The following is an 18,732-nucleotide window of genomic DNA, read 5'->3' on the forward strand; positions in this document are numbered from 1 at the left end:
TGGTATTTTCCAGGGTCTCCCTTCCTGAAGAGCCCCCCACAGCCCCTCCACAGAACGTCATCGCCAGTGGCCGGACCAACCAGTCCATCATGATCCAGTGGCAGCCGCCCCCTGAGAACCACCAAAACGGCATCCTCAAGGGCTACATCATCAGGTAGGCATCCACCCCAAGGACAGCAGAGGGGAGAAGGGGGCAGAGACGGGGAGGGTTGGGAGTGGGTTGGGAAATAGAGCAGGTTCGTGGCAGGTCCTTCTCTAACAAGGACCAGACAAGAAATGCCTACCCTACACTAGGAAGGATTGAGGCTAGACATCCAGAAGAACTTCCAGCGGTGAGAGCCTCTGAATCCAATAGGAATGGTGAGAGAGGAGCTACAGTGAAGTCTCCTTAAGGCTGTATGCATGGGCAAGTCTGTCAGACATCAGGGCTATAGGGAGACAGGCAACTCTCCAAGGCCAGGTTTCCCCAGTGGGTAAACTACTTGGCCAAGAATGGTTAAAACATGGAAATCTGGGGACTTCCTTGGTGGTCCAGTGGTTCAGACTGTGCTTCTACTGCGGGGGCCATGGGTTTGATCCCCGGTCAGGGAATTAAGATCCAACATGCTGCATGGCACGGCCAAAAAAAACATGGAATTCCTTTCTTTGGTCTTTATGGCAAAATGAAGCCCAGTTTTATAGCCTTTTATTTTTCAGTTTAACTGTGGACACTTTGAAGAAGTGAAGGTATTAGTCGTTCAGTCGTGTCTGACTCTTTGCAACTCCATGGACTGTAGCCCACCAGGCTCCTTATTGGTAACCTAAAAGCATATTATTAAGTTGTAACTAAAATTTGGTGTTCAGAAAAGAAAATTTGGGCCTGTTATTTGAAACTACTGAGAACTCTCATCAATATTCTGAACTCGGGCTGGTTGCAAAATGCTGGGCAACTTCCCATACACTTCTTTCCTGAACACTCACAGCATTGAAAGCCCCTAATTTTGGAAGAAGTTATTATTGGTTTGGCTACTCCATAGTCAGTTAATTGTGCTGTGGGTTTTCTGGTGACTAAAGGGCAGCGGTTCTCAGAGTGTGGTCCCTGAACCAGCCGTGTCAGTATGAGAACTAGACAGGAATGAAAATTCTCAGTTCCCACCCCTGAACTACTGAATGGGGAACTTTGGGGAGAGCCCAGCAAGCTGTGTTTTGACAAGCTTTTCAGGTGTCCTTAACGCACACTAAGGCTTTGAGAACCGCTGATGTGGGGCTTCGTGATGCCTCAGAGTAACCTGGGGCCTCTAATTCCCTAATAGTTAGAATCGAAAGTACATGGGCATTGTGGTTCTCCCGTAAGCTATCCATCCTCCAAAATGTGCCTGTTCAGATCCCATTTCTTTATCTCCCTGTGTTCTCTTCCCAGTGGAGGGTGGAACTTGGTAGAGCAGGTAGCCTCAGGACTTTTGTCTCCAGCAAAGTGAGTGGCTGTCAAAAAAGGGAGCCATTCTCCTAGAGCAAAAAGGAAAATCAGCCCAAAGTTTGGAGACCACTCTCCCATCAATGACCCCACAAAGCTGAAACCAGTGAGATCTTCCCAGGAGCTCTCAGCATCCTGTTAACCATCCCACCAACGTCCTCCTCCCCCATCAAAAACAGTAGTCCAGACACATCCCCTAGACCTGTGTTATCCAGTAGGGTAGCCTCTGGTCACTTGCAACTATTTAAATTAATAAAAAGAAATTAAATGACGAGAAAATTAAATTAAATGTAATTCCTCAGTTGCACCTAAGCACATCTCAGGTGCCCAGCAGCTACCCGATGTGGACCATTTCCACCATCACAGTTTCCTGGACACGGGGCCACGCAGGCTGACTCTCACCCTTGGCATCCTGGCTTTCTCCTCAGGTACTGCCTGGCCGGGCTTCCTGTCGGGTACCAGTATAAGAACATCACGGATGCCGAAGTCAACAACCTGCTGCTCGAGGACCTCATCATCTGGACCAACTACGAGATCGAGGTGGCCGCCTACAACAGCGCCGGGCTGGGCGTCTACAGCAGCAAAGTCACCGAGTGGACGCTACAGGGGGGTGAGTGGGCACAGTGCCCGCTGCTTCTCCTTCTCCAAGCTCTGTGCCTGTGGGATCCTATACTCGCCCAGTCCTAACGTGGGCTTCCCAGGTGGCTCAGACAGTAAAGAATCTGCCTGCCGTGCAGCAGATCTGGGTTTGATCCCTGGGTCGGGAAGATCCCTTGGAGAAGGAAATGACAACCCACTAGAGTATCTCTGTCTGGGCAATCCCATGGACAGAGGAGCCTGGAGGGCTACCGTCCATGGGGTCAGAAAGAGTCGGACAGAACCGGGCGACCGAGCAGCAGCAGCGCCAGTCCTGACCGCCTCAGCCATGTCACCTGTTTAATCCAGCCCCAGGCTATTGCACCGGAGAAGGCACTGGCACCCCACTCCAGTCCTCTTGGCTGGAAAATCCCATGGACGGGGGAGCCTGGTGGGCTGCAGTCCATGGGGTTGCTAAGAGTTGGACATGACTAAGCGACTTCACTTTCACTTTTCACTTTCATGCATTGGAGAAGGCAATGGCAACCCACTCCAGTGTTCTTGCCTGGAGAATCCCAGGGACGGGGGAGCCTGGTGGGCTGCCGTCTGTGGGGTCGCACAGAGTTGGACACGACTGAAGCGACTTAGCAGCAGCAGCAGCAGCAGCAGCAGCAGGCTATTGGACGCTGTGCCCAGTTACCCTGTAGGGCGGGAGGATGGAGGAGAAGATGAAGAGGTTGGGGTGGGTGTGATGAAGGCAGAGGCTTCAGGGGCACAGGGACCTTCTGCGAAGTTTCCCATTAACTGGATCATGAAACAGCTTACATTTAGCATCATACCTAAAAACCACCCTGAGCATTTTCAGATTCATCACTTGTATTTATGGGCATCCTGTGAAATGGGCCAGACCGGTTTTATTAAACCCAAACTAATCTACAGAAGCTTCCCAGGTGGCTCAGTGGTAAAGAGTCCGCCTGCCAAGCAGGAGACGCCAGTTCGATCCCTGGGTTGGGAAGATCCCCTGGAGAAGGGAATGGCTACCCACTCCAGTATTCTTGCCTGGAGAATCCCGTGGACAGAGGAGCCTGGCGGGCTACAGTCCATGGAGTCACAAAGAGTCAGACTCGACTTAGCGACTGAGCACACAGGCAATCTACAGCAAGAGAGCATCTCAAGTCTCCATGGCTGGGGGGTGGGGGGAGGGGCAGTATAAAGCTATGTCTGCAAACCTCATGTGTTTCCTCTGCTTCCCTGGGCCAGACAGACAGACAGACAGTGGCCCCTCCACCCACACCCCCACCTCTCTACTCTCCCCCAGTCCCCACAGTCCCTCCGGGCAACGTGCACGCCGAAGCCACCAACTCCACGACCATCCGCTTCACCTGGAATGCCCCCAGCCCCCAGTTCATCAACGGCATCAACCAGGGCTACAAGGTACGTGAGGTCTCTCCTGGCCCGGGGTGGAAGCCTGCAAGGAGGACTCGGGCTGGAGACGAGCGAAGCTGGAGGGTGCAGGAGGGCATCCCCGCTGTTTCTGAAATCACCGGTTCAGGCCAAGCAGAGGACATGTACGTGATCAAGGCAGAGGGCCTTGGGCTGTCCCCAAGTCCACATCCAGGCCCCGGGGAGCACAGACCTTGACCTGTCTGTGACCAGGTGCAACAGCGCAGTTTCAGTGAGACTGGGTTAGAAACAAAACCAGGTTTGTTTCAGGTGCAGACCCTCCGCAGAGCCGTGGCCCTATCAGAAAAATCTAAAACGCGCCTCTTACCCCTGAGCCGTGAGCTAAGGGGAGCGTGCAAGTCCTTGGACTGTACTTGACCCCCGCAGTGTGTTTAAGGGCTGGACTAGGACTCAGAGCCTGGATTAGAGTCCTGGCTCTGCCTCTCGCCGGCAACCTGGACGAGTGTGATAGTCCATCTGAGCACCCTTCCTTCAGTAAATATTTATTGAGCCCGACTCTGCACGTCTAGCTGCTGGGGAAGCAAGATACATTCTGTTCCCTCATTTGTGCATGAAAATGATGCTAATTTTTATTCCTTGGGGCTATGTGGGGATTAAATGAGGATATTTGTAATTTTTTGAGCAGAATGGCAAACACCTAACAAGCCTTAGGGAAACGCTAGAAACAGGAGTGGAAGTGGACTAGCTGCGTGGACGGCCCTCACGCGGCACCACGGTCTGGGCGGCTTAAACACCAGAAGTGTATCCCCTGAAAGTTCTGGAAGCGGGAAGGCCGAGATCCGGGGGTCCTCGGGGTTGGTTCTGTCTGAGGCTTGTCTCCTTGGTGTGCAGACGGCCGCCTTCTCCATGTTCTCACGCAGGCAGGCAGCACGGGGGGCGGGGGGTGGTGACACATGTCACCAGGAAGCCAGTCGTGCGGGGGGAAGAACTTCGGGCTCTGGCTTGGAGGCCAGGGATCTGGCGACCTGGCAGTGACCGCAGACACTTCCAGAACATTCTTAAACCACCCATGTGCAACAACCAAGAGTGTTTCTAGGACCTGCAGTCTCAGCCTTTATTGCTTCAAGGTCAAGGTGGTGGACAGGAAGAGACTGAGATTAAATCACTGAGAGGATTTTTCTGCTGGTGAACCAAGGAGGTGGCTCAGTGGTAAAGAACCCCCCTGCCAGTGCAGGAGACGTGAGACACATGTTCCATCTCTGGGTCAGGAAGATCCCCTGGAGGAGGGCATGGCAACCCACTCCAGGATTCTTACCTAGAGAATCCCACAGACAGAGGAGCCTGGCAGGCCACAGTCCATGGGGCCGCAGTGTCGGACATGACTGAAGTGACTTGGCACAGGACGGCAAAAAGGAGGGAGGGTCTGGGCTGGGACACCCTCCAGCTGTGGCATCTTCCTCCCGGGAAGGTGCATCACCGAGGCCGAGCCGGCCTTCCTGGGCCGAGGCTGCAGCTCTCACCGACAGTGCTGGCTGGCTGGAGAAACCTCTTAATTGGGACTCTGGGGGGCGGCAGGGGAGGGAAGGGGGAGGCTCGAATCGTGCAGAGGAGCTGAGCTGGGAACAATTAGCTTCTTGTTGCTGACTCTAAGTTTCCTTCCACCCTGGGGAGCCCTGGGCTGCAAACTTCTAAGGCAAATGGCTCCCAGAGGGCCAAGGAGACCAGCTCAGTGGCCAGGACAATTAGTGCAAAGACCCATTATGTGCCAGAGAGGGGGCTACAGAGGCCCACCTGACTCCCAGGTCTGGGCAATGCCCAGCACCCACTCCCTGCTCCCTGAAAGTCAGCGGGAAGGAAGAGGCCAAATAGCTGGAGCATAAAAACAGGTAAGGAAGACTCGCTCGTGCTTAGACAGGGCACGTTCTAGCGCCAGGCAGTATGGGCTTCTCTCCCATACTTGTCTTGGGCAAGGTGCACAAGAGCCCTAAGAAGGAAGGCTTGTTATCATCACCCCCATTGCATTTCTTTATTTTTATTATTTTCTGGCCGTGCAGCACGTGGGATCTTAGTTCCCTGACCAGGGATCGAACCCACACCTCCTGCATTGGAAGTACAGAGTCTTGACCCCTGGACCACCAGGAACGTCCCTCGTTTTATTTTATTTTAAACATTGATTTGTGCCGGGTCTTAGTTGCAGCGTGTGAACTCTTAGTTGCGGCACGTGGGAGCTAGTTCCTTGACCAACTCCCTGTATTGGGAGCTCAGAGTCTCAGCCACTGGACCACCAGGGACGTTCCCATCACCCCATGTTGTAGAGGAAGAAACTGAGGCGTGAGGACAGGTAATTTGTTCAAAGTAACCGAAAAGCTCAGATTCCAACTCCAGAGCCTACACCTTGCCTTGTATTAAAAATAGTGTCATGTGATTTAATTGTCAAATAATGACTGTAACTGATTTTCTCCAAGTGCAGATGATACAGGTGGGAATTTTGCTTCTTGCTCCTTCCACCTTCAGTGTCACAGGGAGAAAAAAAAGCAGTGTTTATCTCTTCCATCCTTCAGTAAGAAGGGACCTTTTTTCCCCTTTGAATTGTGAAAAAATTTCAAACATCTACAGAGTTAGAGAGGAAACTAAAATGACTAGATAAAACCATAACGCACCCTGGCTTCAACAGTTACCAGCACATGGCCCAGCATGTTCCCTCTATTTTGTTCTTATTTATTTACATGGCTGCGTGAGGTCTTAATTGCCCTGCAGCACGTGAGGTCTTAGTTCCCTGACCAGGGATGGAACCCGCTTCCCCTGCATTGGAAGGTGGATTCTTAACCACTGGACCATCAGGGAAGCCCTGTTCCCTCTATTTTCCAGCCTCTGTCCTAGAATATTTTTAAGACAATCCCAGGTATTGTATCCTTTCATCCGTTCATATTCCCGCAGAGAAACATTATAAAGTCTCTACTTAAAACCTCACCACAGTAACCACATTCTCATTATGGTGCCTTCAAATATCAATGGTCCCCTTAATAGCATCAGATACCCAGTCAGTGTTCAAATCTCCTGGTCTCCAAATCATTTCCTTTACTGGTTGGTTTATTTGCCTCAGGATCCAAAGGAAAGCCACACAGCTGCAGTTGGTTGGCGTTTTCTAGGTTTCAGTTGGTCCACGGGTTCTCTGTCCCCCTTTTTCTCCTTTTTAGTTTATTTTGTAAAGAAACTTAGTCATTTATCGTATAGAATTTTCCACAGCCTGGCTGGATCGGCTGATTGCATCCCTGTGGGGTCATTTAATTTATTCCTTTGAACAGTATATTTGCAGTAAATTGGAATTTAGGATGAGACGTTTGATCAGATTCAGGCTTGAATATCTTTTTTCAAAATATTACTTCCTAGATGGTGCTGTGCATTTTCATTAGACGGCAAAGCATCCGACTGTCTCTCTTTCTAGGATGTAGTGGCCACTGATGGTCCTTGTGTGGTCCGTTATCTCAGTAGGGGTTGCAAAAGGAGGAGACGTGAATGTTGTGATTTTGTCTCAATTTATGAGCTGAAATACTTTCCCCCCACCCCCTCCCCCCGAAAAAGAATTTTTCCCTTAACAGGTTTTTGGTTACCTGAAGTTTTAGTTCATCTAGGAAAAGCATGGTAAGTCTTTTCCGTAAGTTAACAATTTTCAGAGGAATGAACTGGTTCCTCAGCATCTTCTAAGGTGATAGATGAGTTTGGATGGGGGCAGAAGGAGGCATCCGTGTTGTTGTTGTTGTTAGTATTATTATGTCCTTAGGGATTTTTAATACGTCTGTTATGTTTCAAGCCACTGCTGTTATTACTTTTATTGATGCCAGACTGACCCATCGCCTGCCTCTTCGAGCTGCTGAGTCCTGCTGTGGGCTCAGGCACCTTCTTTTTCTCTCTCGCCTGTGTGGGGTCTTTGCTGCTGCGTGCAGGCTTCTCACTGTGGTGGCTTCTCTTGCTTTGGGCTCAGGCTCTAGGTGCACGGGCTTCAGGAGTTAACAGCACGTGGGTTCAGGAATTGTGGCGACAGGCTCAGTTGATCTGAGGCATGTGGAATCTTCCCGAACCAAGGATCAAACCTGCATCCCCTGCGTTGGCAGGCAGATTCTTAACCGCTAGACCACCAGGGAAGTCCCAGCCCCAGGAGTCTTTGGTAGCTTCCTTGCTCTCTGGTACGACAGGATGCCCCAAACTATCTTCTTCCCCTGCAGCGTGCCTGGGATCAGCCACATCTTCAGGGAACCCTTGTTTCTTTTAAATGATAGTTAGATACCAGAATCTGAGCAATGGGGATGCTCCTGGTTCTAGCATTGACTGTTGTTTTGAAGCTCTGTGGATGGACAACTGAAAAATACTATTTTAAAAGATAAAACATATACTTCCAATTCAGTTTCAGGACTTTCAGATTTCTTTTAAAATAATCTCATGGGTCTTTTCTCTCTCTTTTCTCCATAGTAAAAATCGAATTCTTTTCACACCAAAGAATCACTGACCTACTTGATCCCACAGACACCCACAACAGTTTCAGAATAGTAATATCAACACTGTGGTTACTGAAAATAGTTTCAGATGATCTGTAGGTCTCTCTGTTTTTAGGGTGTATCCCAGCAAGATATACTCCGCTACCCCTTTCTGTGCTGCAAAGTCTTTGAAAGGGTTTCTTTCTGATTTTTGCTACAACTCAATACACTATGAAGTTCATTTGTTTCATTTTGGTTTTGATTTTTAGGGATTGATTTTTTCATTTAATTTTGTTCTGTAATTATGGAGCATATTTACATGGTTCCAAGGTTAAATCTACAAAGAAAAGTTAACTCCAAGAAAATCAGCGTGAATTCTGGTTCTCTTCCTTCCCAGTAGAATTCATTTCTTTTTGTGTGTTGGTTTGGTTTGATTTTCCCTTCCATTTCTTTAACAGAAACAAATGCATGCATACATAAATGTGTCTCCTCACCTCAGATGAATGACAACGTACAATACATACTTTCTCCATCTTGCTGTTATTTTCAGTGTATCCTGGAGATCACTTTGTAGGAGTATATAGAGATACTTCACGTTCCTTTTAAAAGAATCTGCATTGTAGTCCATGAGGTGGATCTCACATTGTTTGATCAACCAGCTCCCTAGTGAAGACATTTTGGTTGTTTCCTATCTTTGGTTGTTTCACATTTCCACGGTGAATAGTTTTATGCGTACATCTTTTCATATTTTCACGTACAACTTTGGAATAGATTCTTAGACATAAGATTGCTAAGTCAAAAGGTAGATATATATAATTTTGCTGCTGTTGCCAAATTGCCCCATTATTTTTTTCATTTTTTAATTTAATTTTCAACCAGAAATATGTTTACCCAATTCAAAACCCAACAAACATAAAAAAAGGCAAACTTAGAACAGAAATCTTCCTTCCGTCCCACCCCCTTCCCACCCCAGCCCCTCATCTGCCTGTTTCTTTCCCACCCAACCTTGAAATTCTCCCCACTCCAGGGAATCACTGTTGTTAATTTCTTACATATCCTTCCAGGATGTTTTATACAAATCTGTGCAAATGCAAAGAGATAGAAAAATAGAGAGAAAGAGGAGGGGAGGGAGAAAAAGAGAAGTTCCCCTTCTTTTTTTAACTCGAGTATCTAGCAGGCCCAACGTACTATCCTGGACACTCGAGCCTGTACTGTACTGCCTCCATCAGAAAAAAGACACATCAATTCAGCCCTTTTCTCTACAACCATCAGGGTAGCCGATAGTGTCTCCTATAATCCTGAGGCTCAGAGAGGTTGACTGACTTTCCCAGTAAATGACAGAGTTGAGCTTTAGTTTCCCCATGCAGGTGGGAGCTTAGTTTCCTGACCAAGGATCAAACCCATGTCCCCTGCATTGAAGACAGTCTTAACCCCTTGACCACCAGGGAGGCCCCTTGGTTTTGGTTTTGTAACAGCGCAGGACAGTGATTCCCATCTCGTCCTCATTGCAATGGTGAAATGGGCCTCGTCGGTGATGGACTGACCCACTGCCAGGCCCTGTGCGTGTACGTGGAGCACAGACTCCACCCCGTGGCTGCCGGAGCCCAGCCCCTTTGAGGGCACTAGAGGGCACGGAAGACGCTTCTGTTGCCTTCCGGGCCCTGAGGGAGAGCCCTCAGCCTTCAGCCCCTCCTCTTCAGGTGCAGCTGTGGAAGGACAGGTGGTCCACACTCCAGAGTAAACGTTCTGAAGCCGCCTCCGCCATCTTGGTCTCTGGCCTGTATGTGCGCATGCCCCGGGCGTGACTCCACCGCGCCAGGCTTCGTCACCCTGTGCGCGTCTTCCGTGTCATTTCTCAAGACAGTTCCCTGTGATCTTGTTTCTATGCATTTGTCGGGACGTTCTTTGTCCCTTATATATTTTTTTTAATTGTAGTGATCATAACTGGTCTAAACCCAGTAAGATTATATTTACCTAGATTTTGCACTTACTGGAGAATACACCGCGCAATTAATTCTAATGGCATAATTAATTTGAATTTACATTAATTAAATTAAATTAGAACATCAAACTTGTTTCTTCATCTACTCCAAAGAAGTTCAGCAATTTAATTGCTATGAAACAAGATAACCGAAATAAGGAGGGTATTTAACATACTTATTAAATGCCACTTAGTATTTCTGATTAGTATTTTTAGGGTCTAATTAGTGTCTAATTAACTTGCTATCGGCTATCTTTTCACAATACCAATTAAATTTCCAAACATCCTTTATAAACAGGCGGCCATGAAAAGGAGCAGATTAAGCATTGTTATGGGCATGAGTTAATCAGGAAACATTGGCATGGTATTGTTTTATGTCTATAAATACCCGGGCTTATTAAAACTCATCCCGTGTTGCTTTTCACCATTAATTGCTATTTAATCAACTTCAAATAAAGGAGGAAATCTCTGAGACCAGCTGTCATTGTTAGAGACAGACAAAGGGCCCAGAGAAAAAGGAGTGGGGGGCAAGAGACCAAGAGGCAGAAAGATGCGGCCACATGGATGGATCCAGAGACGATCACACTGAGGGCGTCAGAAAGAAAAAGGCAAATGCCGTAGGATATCGCTTACAAGTGGAATCAAAAACATAACACAAAGGAACTTATCTGTGAAACAGAAGCAGACTCACAGACAGAAAACAGACTTGTGGTTGCCTCGGGGTGGGGGGTGGTGGTGGAGAGAGGGATGGATCGGGAGTCTGGGATTAGCAGGTGTAAGCCAGTATATTTGGGATGGATAAACAACAGGGCCTCCTCTACAGCACAGGGAACCATGTGATAAACCGTAATGGAAAAGAATATTTAAAAAGAATGTGTATATATGTATGGGGCTTCCAGGGTGGCGCTAGTGGTAAAGAAAGCGCCTGCCCCTGCAGGAGACGTAAGAGACGCAGGTTGGATCCCTGGGTTGGGAAGATCCCCTGGAGAAGGAAATGGCAACCCACCCCAGAATTCTCCTGGAGAATTTCCATGAGCAGAGGAGCCTGGCGGGCTATGGTCCACAGGGTCGCAAAGAGTCGGACACGACTGAAGCAACTTGGCACGCATGCGCACATATATATGTATCACTGAATCACTTGGCGATTTCTCCTGTACACTGTTACAGCAGAAATTAACGCAACACTGTAAATCAGCTACACTCCAGTTTTAAAAAACAGGAGGCAGGAAGAGATGGAAGGGGAGGCGGGGAGTTAATGCAGCTATGGGTGGGATGTACAGAGTGGAGATTAAATGAAAAGTGATGCTGAATTTCCAGACAGGGTTTTCCTGTTGACACTCCACCTCTAGCAGATGGTTAAGGTTAAAGTCCCAACTCAGAACAAGTTTAAAAGGATTAGAGTTAACTACACACTGAAGTTCCACGGGAGAACTGCCCTAGCCCAAACAGAGAAAGATAAGGGAGTCCAGGTATTGGAAAGAGAGACCCTCAGCTTCTAGCCACTGTGGGATATAGTGAAGTCACTCAGCCTCTCTGAGCCTGTTATCATCATCAGTGAAAAACAAGACTGGCTTCGTGCCTATGTAGCCACTCAAGTCTCCATACTCGGAAGGACTGCATATTTGGTTCAGCACTTTGCTGCTGTCTCCGGAAATTCTTAACAATTTTTAAACAAGGGGGTCTCCATTTGCATTTTTCTCTGGATCTGCAAATTATGTAGCAGATCTTGGTCAAGTCCCTCCCTGCGGGGTTGCCGTGGGGACTGAATGAGAGATGATTCATTGAAAGCACCTTGCCGGCTGCCTTGCTTAGAGTAAGTCACTCAGGGAATGGAAAAGCACCCCAGAGTGAGCTCCCAGAGGACAGATGCTCCAGGGGCCTGTGGGTACCAACGCGGCCTCCCATCCCTAGGAGGAGGGATCCTGGGGAGCTGGGCTCCTGGACACTGTCCGTGGCCCAGCCTCTGGAAAAGCGCTGGGCCTCTGCTGGTCCCGTTCTTGCCGCCCTGCTTGAGTGCCTGGCCTCTCTGCAGCTCATCGCCTGGGAGCCGGAGCAGGAAGAGGAGGTCACCATGGTGACCGCCCGGCCCAACTTTCAAGACAGCATCCACGTGGGCTTCGTGTCTGGCCTGAAGAAGTTCACGGAGTACTTCACCTCAGTGCTGTGCTTCACCACCCCCGGGGACGGGCCCCGCAGCACCCCGCAGCTGGTGCGCACCCATGAGGATGGTAGGCAGCCCCCGGTCCCGGCTCCCTCTGCCCCCGACTCCCTACGCGCCCCCTCCTCCACGGGCCAGGCTGTGCGCTCCAGGCACAGGGCAGCCCTGCTCTTGTCTTCCAGCCTGGGGTGCCCCTGGAGCCCCACGGGTCATCTTGCAGACGGTGGTCTCTCTCTGGCTCTAACTGGCCTTGGGTGGGGTGGGGGGCCTTCTCGGGGTGCAGTGCCTGGGCCTGTGGGACACCTGAGCTTCAGTGACGTCCTGGACACCTCGCTGAAGGTCAGCTGGCAGGAGCCAGGGGAGAGGAACGGCATCCTCACAGGTAGGCCCCTCAGTGTTGCCGACGCGGGGCGTGAGCCGGGCCAGGAAGGGTCATCCTGTCCATCCCCCTACCGCCTACCCAGCGTCCCTCCAGAGCCTCTCAGCAGACCAGTCTTTTTTGGAGAAGACTCAGAGAAGGTTCTCAGCCCCTCTGCTCTGTGACACACCCCAGCTCTTCACCGTGTCTGCAATCCCCACACAGCGAGGGCGCCCCCCTCCGACCCACGATGCTCCCACCTCCCCGGAGGCACCTTGCTTCCAGCGCGTGTCCAACCGCCAGACTCCTGGGGACATGAGCAGCAGAGCAGAAGGCCGAGGCCACTGCAGCTGAGCTCACAGTGTGCTGCGGGCTCTCCCCAGGCTACCGGATCTCCTGGGAGGAGTACAACCGCACCAACACGCGCGTGACCCACTACTTGCCCAACGTGACCCTGGAATACCGCGTGACCGGGCTCACCGCGCTCACCACCTACACCATCGAGGTGGCCGCCATGACCGCCAAGGGCCAGGGCCAGGTGTCGGCCTCCACCATCTCCTCGGGGGTGCCTCCAGGTGGGTGCCCGCCGCCCGCGCCCGGCTCCTGCCGCTCTCCTCCTGATGGCGGGCGCTTACGTCCCGCACAGCCGGCCCCTCCTTGGGGTCTGTGGTCCCTGGGTCCCCCCAGGGCTGGCCTCGCCCTCATGATGGCAAGGCTGGGTGGGCTCTGCTGCTTCTTTGTCTGGCTCTCAGGGGAGCCCAGACCCCGCAGGCCCCCACCCTTCTCTCCTCCGCCCCTGGCCGCTGCCCCCCTCCCCCACAGTGCCCACACCAGGCTCTGCATCGCGCAGTGGGATCTGTGACTCAGGGAAGGAAATCTCACTGCCACCTGAAGGGTCCAAATGGGATTCCAGCTAGTGGGAATGTGAGTTGGGAGCGGGGTAGAGCAGGGTGTGAATAATCCCACCCCCAGTTTAAAGAGCAAGCTGAGGCCCCCTCTCAGCCCCGCTTCTGCCAGACTCTGCGACCTTGAGCCAGTCACGTGCCCCTGTGCCTCAGTTTCCTCGTCTGTATCTAGATACCCACGCATTCCCCTCTGGCTCTGTGAGTCTGTGTTTGTGCCATGTGGCCAGGATGCCTGGAGCCGCCCACCCACCGGGATGGTTGAGATAACTGGGCTTCGGCCGACCCCACGTGATAATAACGGTGACAAGGAGATTGTTTGTGGCCCAATTGTGTCCGACTCTTTGTGACCCCACGGACTGTAGCCTGCCCAGCTCCTCTTTTGTCCACGGGATTCTCCAGGCAAGAATACTGGAGTGGGTTGCCATTTCCTTCTACAGGGGATCTTTCCCAACCGAGGGATCAAACCTGTGTCTCCCACATTGCAGGCCGATTCCTTACCGTCCTTGCCACTAGGTAGTTATTAAATTACTTGATAATTTAAAGCAGCACTGACTGTTGGTGAAGTGCTCACCCAGCCCAGAGCTCCATGCATCAATGCACTGAATCCCCCCAGTAACCCTGGTGGCTCAGATGGTAAAGAATCTGCCTGTCAGTGCAGGAGACACAGGTTCAATCCCCGGTCAGGAAGATCCCCTGGAGGAGGGCATGGCAACCCACTCCAGTATTCTTGCCTGGAGAGTCCCATGGACAGAGGAGCCTGGTGGGCTACAGTCCATGGGGTCGCGAAGAGTTGGACACAACTGAGCAACTAACACACACACACGGTATCCCTGAGGTAGGTGATATTATCATCTCCATTTTACCAAGAAAGATACTGTGGCACAGAGAGGTTAAGGAACTTGCCCAAAGACACACAGCATCGGAAACAGTCTGACCCTGGCACCTGAGCTCTTTCTGTTCATCCTGAACCTCAAGGCTCCTGGTCAGGATACAAGGTCTCCTCCTCCTTCCCCTCACCCCTCCTCCAAATCTCCCTCAGGCAGCATCGTTTGGGGAGCACTGTCGCGGGTTATGGGTGGATGGAGAGGAGGATTCTTTCTAGGAAGCTCAGCCCCTGTTGCGTGGCCCTGAGGTTCTCTCAGCCCCGAGCCTGCCCCGTCCCCGGTCTGAACACAGCGAGCCATAGATGCAGGACGGAAGCCTGTGTTGGGGGCAGCGGTGAGGCCTCGGTCGTGCTCGGAGGAGGAGGTTTCTAGGAAGTATGTGACATAGCCCCCTCTGTGCCCAGAGAGCCCTGTTCGACGTGGAAGGACCTTCTTCTTAATCTGCCTTTCTGCCCTGTCTCCTTCTTCCAGAACTCCCCGGAGCCCCCACCAACCTGGGCATTTCCAACATCGGCCCGCGCTCCGTGACCTTGCAGTTCAAGCCAGGCTACGACGGGAAGACCTCCATCTCCCGCTGGCTGGTGGAGGCCCAGGTAGAGCCTGCGGAGGGGAGAGCGGGCAGCCTGCCCTTCGCTTTGGCCGTGCCCCTGCTCTTGAGAGCAAACTGTGCGTGTTTTTACACCAGTGTGAAGTCCATATGCAAGGTACAGAAGGCCAGGTACACCAAGAGCGTCCACAGTTCCCCTCTGCCTCACCTGCACACACACTCACACACACACGTGCAGACACACGCGCACACACTCACACACACACACCCTCTGATCAGGGTGGCGACCTGCGACCAGCTGCCTCCTTTGCACTCAGGGTTCTCAGCTTGGCTGCAACAGGGGAGCGTCCAGAAACTGCAGTGCCTGGGTCCCAGCCCCAGAAACTCTGATCCAGCTGGGGGTTTCGGCTGCGCTGAGTCTCCGTGGCTTCGCGTGGGCTTTCTCTAGTCGCGGTATACAGGCTTCACGCTGCGCTGGCTCCCCTCGTGGAGCCCCGGCTCTAGAGCAAGGGCCTCAGTCCTTCCCACTGGCGGGCTCAGCAGCTGCGCTTCGCGGCTCCAGGGCCCAGGCTCAGTAGTTGAAGCACATGGGCTTTAGCTGCTCCGCAGCACGTGGGACCTTCCCAGACCAGGGATCACACCCGTGTCCCCTGCGTCAGCATGCGGATTCTTATCCACTGGCCCACCAGGGAACCCCCTAGCTGGAGTTTTAGAAACTTACCGGGTGTTCAGGAGAATCACCTGGGACGCTTACTGAACAAGCAGACTCCTGGGTACCACTCCCAGGGTTTCTGACGCTTTCACGGGCAGGGCCCAGGAATGGGTTTGTGTTGTAATAAGCGTCCCATGAGATTCTGATGGAGGTGGGCTCGGGGTCACCCTTGAAGTCATGTTTAAGGGCCTGGAAAGAAGGGGGCCCCAGTTGGTGTCCTCCAGGTGAGCCCTGTCAAAGCCTTGCATGGGCCGGCCTGCACCCCCAGCTCAGCCTGGCGGGCTGGCCGGCTCTAAGGGGGTCTCTCTTTGCAGGTGGGCGTGGTCGGGGAGGGAGACGAGTGGCAGCTGATCCACCAGCTCCCCAACGAGCCCGACGCCCGCTCCATGGAGGTGCCCGACCTCAACCCCTTCACCTACTACAGGTATGGGGCGCGGAGGCCAGGGGCTGCCCACATGGCGGTGGGCTCGGCCCTGGGGGCCTGCCCTCACCCTTGCGCCCACCCTCTCTCCCCCCCGCTCAGCTTCCGCATGCGCCAGGTGAACATCGTGGGCACCAGCCCACCCAGCCAGCCTTCTAGAAAGATCCAGACCCTCCAGGCACCCCCTGACATGGCCCCGGCCAACGTGACCCTGCGCACGGCCAGTGAGACCAGCCTGTGGCTCCGCTGGGTGGTGAGGCCCCCGCGAGCGCGCCAAGGGCGGTGGGGGCGGGACGTCGCCTTGGGCCTCATCGCCCTGCAGAAGCGGGCATCCACTGGCTCACCTCCAGCCCTCTTCTCGGTTCCGGCCATCAGTCTTAGCCAAACGAACAAACGTTCTGCATGACGAGAAGTTAGAAAACACTTTATTGAACATTGCCATGTGCCAAGCATCTTGCCTTTTTTCTTCCATATAATCCTGCAAGTTACAGCTATCCCAAGTTACAGCTAAGAAAACTGAGGCTCAGAGAGGTTACGCGTTCACCCAGTCACACAGCTCCCTGGGGTGGTTCTGGGATTCAGACCCAATCAGTCTTGCCCACCCAGTCGGAGAGTGAGGGGCTCTTCCTGAGGTTCGGGGGGAGTTGGCAGAGGCATTAAGCTCTGTCCCCATAGGCTCCACGTCGAGGGTCGTTACCCCACGTGACCCTGCACAAGTTAGTGATACGGCTGAGGGCTTCCCCTCCTGCCACGCACTGTTCTGAGTGTTCTGAGTGCTGTCAGTGTTGGACACTGAGCCCTCCCCCTGGGAGCCTGTGACAGTATCCTGGCCCCACTTTACAGATTAGGAAACTGAGGCAGAGAGAGGTGGGATAACTTTCCCAAGTAGCCTTCCCTCCATCCTCCCACACCGTCTAGTTAACAGCAGGGCTCAGAATCCCAACCCAGGGAGTCTGGCCCCAAAACCCACCACCGTAAACCCTGAGCATGCTTTTGTTCCTGGGGAACAAAAGAGAACATTCCCCCCGGGACAGCATTTCCCGGGATGAAGCCCCAGAGAGCAGCAAGCCAGGAGGAATTCCTAAGCAAGGAGACGTGGGGCCAGCTCGGCACAGCCCGGCTTCTTAGAAAACCCAGGAACCCTAGCTTCAGGGGGAGCTTGCCCGACTCTGCTTCACTTGGCCCTTCCAGCCACCAACTCGTTTTTTTAAACAATCATTTATTGATTTATTTATCTTGCCGCATCAGGTCTTAGTTGCCACATGTGGGATCCTAGTTGTGGCGAACAGACTCTCTAGTTGCAGCACGTGAGCTCAGTAGTATCGGGGGAGGGGCTATAGTTGCTGCGTGGCGTATGGGATCTTAGCTCCCCGCCCAGGGATCAAACCCGCGTCCCCTGCATTGCAAGGTGAGTTCTTAACCACTGGACCACCAAGGAAGTCCCCACACAACTCCTTTTGGCCTCCACTAAAAAAGCTGAGCGCCGAAGAATTGATGCTTTTGAACTGTAGTGTTGGAGAAGACTCTTGAGAGTCCCTTGGACTGCAAGGAGATCCAACCAATCCATCCTAAAGGAAATCAGTCCTGAATATTCATTGGAAGGACTGACACTGAAGCTGAAACTCCAATACTTTGGCCACCTGATGCGAAGAACTGACTCATTTGAAAAGACCCTGATGCTGGGAAAGATTGAACGCAGGAGGAGAAGGGGACGACAGAGGATGAGATGGTGGGATGGCATCACTGACTCGATGGACATGAGTTTGAGTAAACTCTGGGAGTTGACGATGGACAGGGAGGCTGGCGTGCTGCGGTCCACAGGGCTGCAAAGAGTCAGACATGACTGACCAACTGAACTGAACTGAAAGATCTTTACTAGTTGTCCCAAACTCAACTTAAAAAGCACCGAGCTTTGGTTTATCAGAACCAAAGCTTATCAGGGTTATTTTTTATCAGGTCATTGCTACCTTTCATAAACAGCCTGATGGAGGTGCTAGTGGCTGTCAGCCCTGGCTGAGCACTAATTATGAACAAGGAGCCCCCCAGGCGTGGGTACCGCGGGAAGCTATCCACCTGCCCAGCCCACCACCCCCCATCCCCACTTCCTTCCTCTGCTGCACTCCCCTCCAGGCTGGCTCTCCGTTTGCCCCCTGCTCCTTGCTCTAAGGTTTCCAAGTACTAAAAGGCTGAGGCGTCCAATACCCAGGGTGGGGGCCGGAGGGGCACAGGAGGCAGTTTCTGGGCAGTGCGGGGCCCCGGCCCCTCGGGGCCCCCCTAATGGCGTGGCCCATTACCTTTCCTTAGCAGGTGAGGGAGCCTGAGACGTGGGCCCAGCTCGAGCTCTCAGGCGCATCGATCGCTGCCTTAATGGTCTCTGGTCTGCTTCACTAAGTGTCTGCAGGAGCGGGGGGCCGGGGAGGGAGTATGGAGGCGGCAAGGCATAGGCTGAGGACCTGGAGAAAGTGGGTCAGAACGTGGGGGCCCGTGGATCAGGGGCTCTTTAGGGAAGCAGAGCGGGGGCCAGTGAGGGCTGAGAGCACCCCAGCTCCAGCCCTGCCACCGTCAGAGCAAGAGTCTTCCAGCGCCTGCCCGGGTCACAGGCTGCCCCTGACAGGCCCACCTCTCCACTGGAGTCAGCACCACCAAGTTCATCCAGATGAACTTAAGGCAGTGGCTTCAGCCTCACCAGCCTAGTCACAGGCCCAGGAGAGGAAGCTGTTTGGTTTTTTTTTTCCTCTTCACTGAGACACCAAGAAGAGGGAGGCTGAAAATGCACAGGAGAGACGGAGGTGTGCTGGCGGAAGGACTTCCTGACAGCGGCTCCTATAGTAGAGACGGTGTCTCCGCATGCTTGTTCTCCA

At 52.6% G+C, this 18,732-nt stretch overlaps 1 protein-coding gene across 3 annotated transcripts in view; it reads left to right on the plus strand.

Annotated features, from left to right (window-relative positions):
• SDK2 (sidekick cell adhesion molecule 2) overlaps nt 1–18,732 on the plus strand; it is a 274,805-nt gene that overhangs the window by 201,479 nt on the left and 54,594 nt on the right. For all 3 annotated transcript variants that reach the window (XM_069544046.1, XM_069544048.1, XM_069544049.1), the window contains 9 exons: nt 14–154; nt 1,882–2,063; nt 3,348–3,463; nt 11,919–12,114; nt 12,328–12,426; nt 12,786–12,977; nt 14,663–14,784; nt 15,765–15,874; nt 15,974–16,124. In XM_069544046.1, the coding sequence (XP_069400147.1) occupies nt 14–154; nt 1,882–2,063; nt 3,348–3,463; nt 11,919–12,114; nt 12,328–12,426; nt 12,786–12,977; nt 14,663–14,784; nt 15,765–15,874; nt 15,974–16,124 (1,309 nt within the window). The remainder of the gene's footprint in view (nt 1–13; nt 155–1,881; nt 2,064–3,347; nt 3,464–11,918; nt 12,115–12,327; nt 12,427–12,785; nt 12,978–14,662; nt 14,785–15,764; nt 15,875–15,973; nt 16,125–18,732) is intronic.

The sequence above is a fragment of the Ovis canadensis genome, chromosome 11, assembly GCF_042477335.2.
Source record: "Ovis canadensis isolate MfBH-ARS-UI-01 breed Bighorn chromosome 11, ARS-UI_OviCan_v2, whole genome shotgun sequence".
In the NCBI taxonomy this organism is placed as follows: Eukaryota; Metazoa; Chordata; class Mammalia; order Artiodactyla; family Bovidae; genus Ovis; species Ovis canadensis.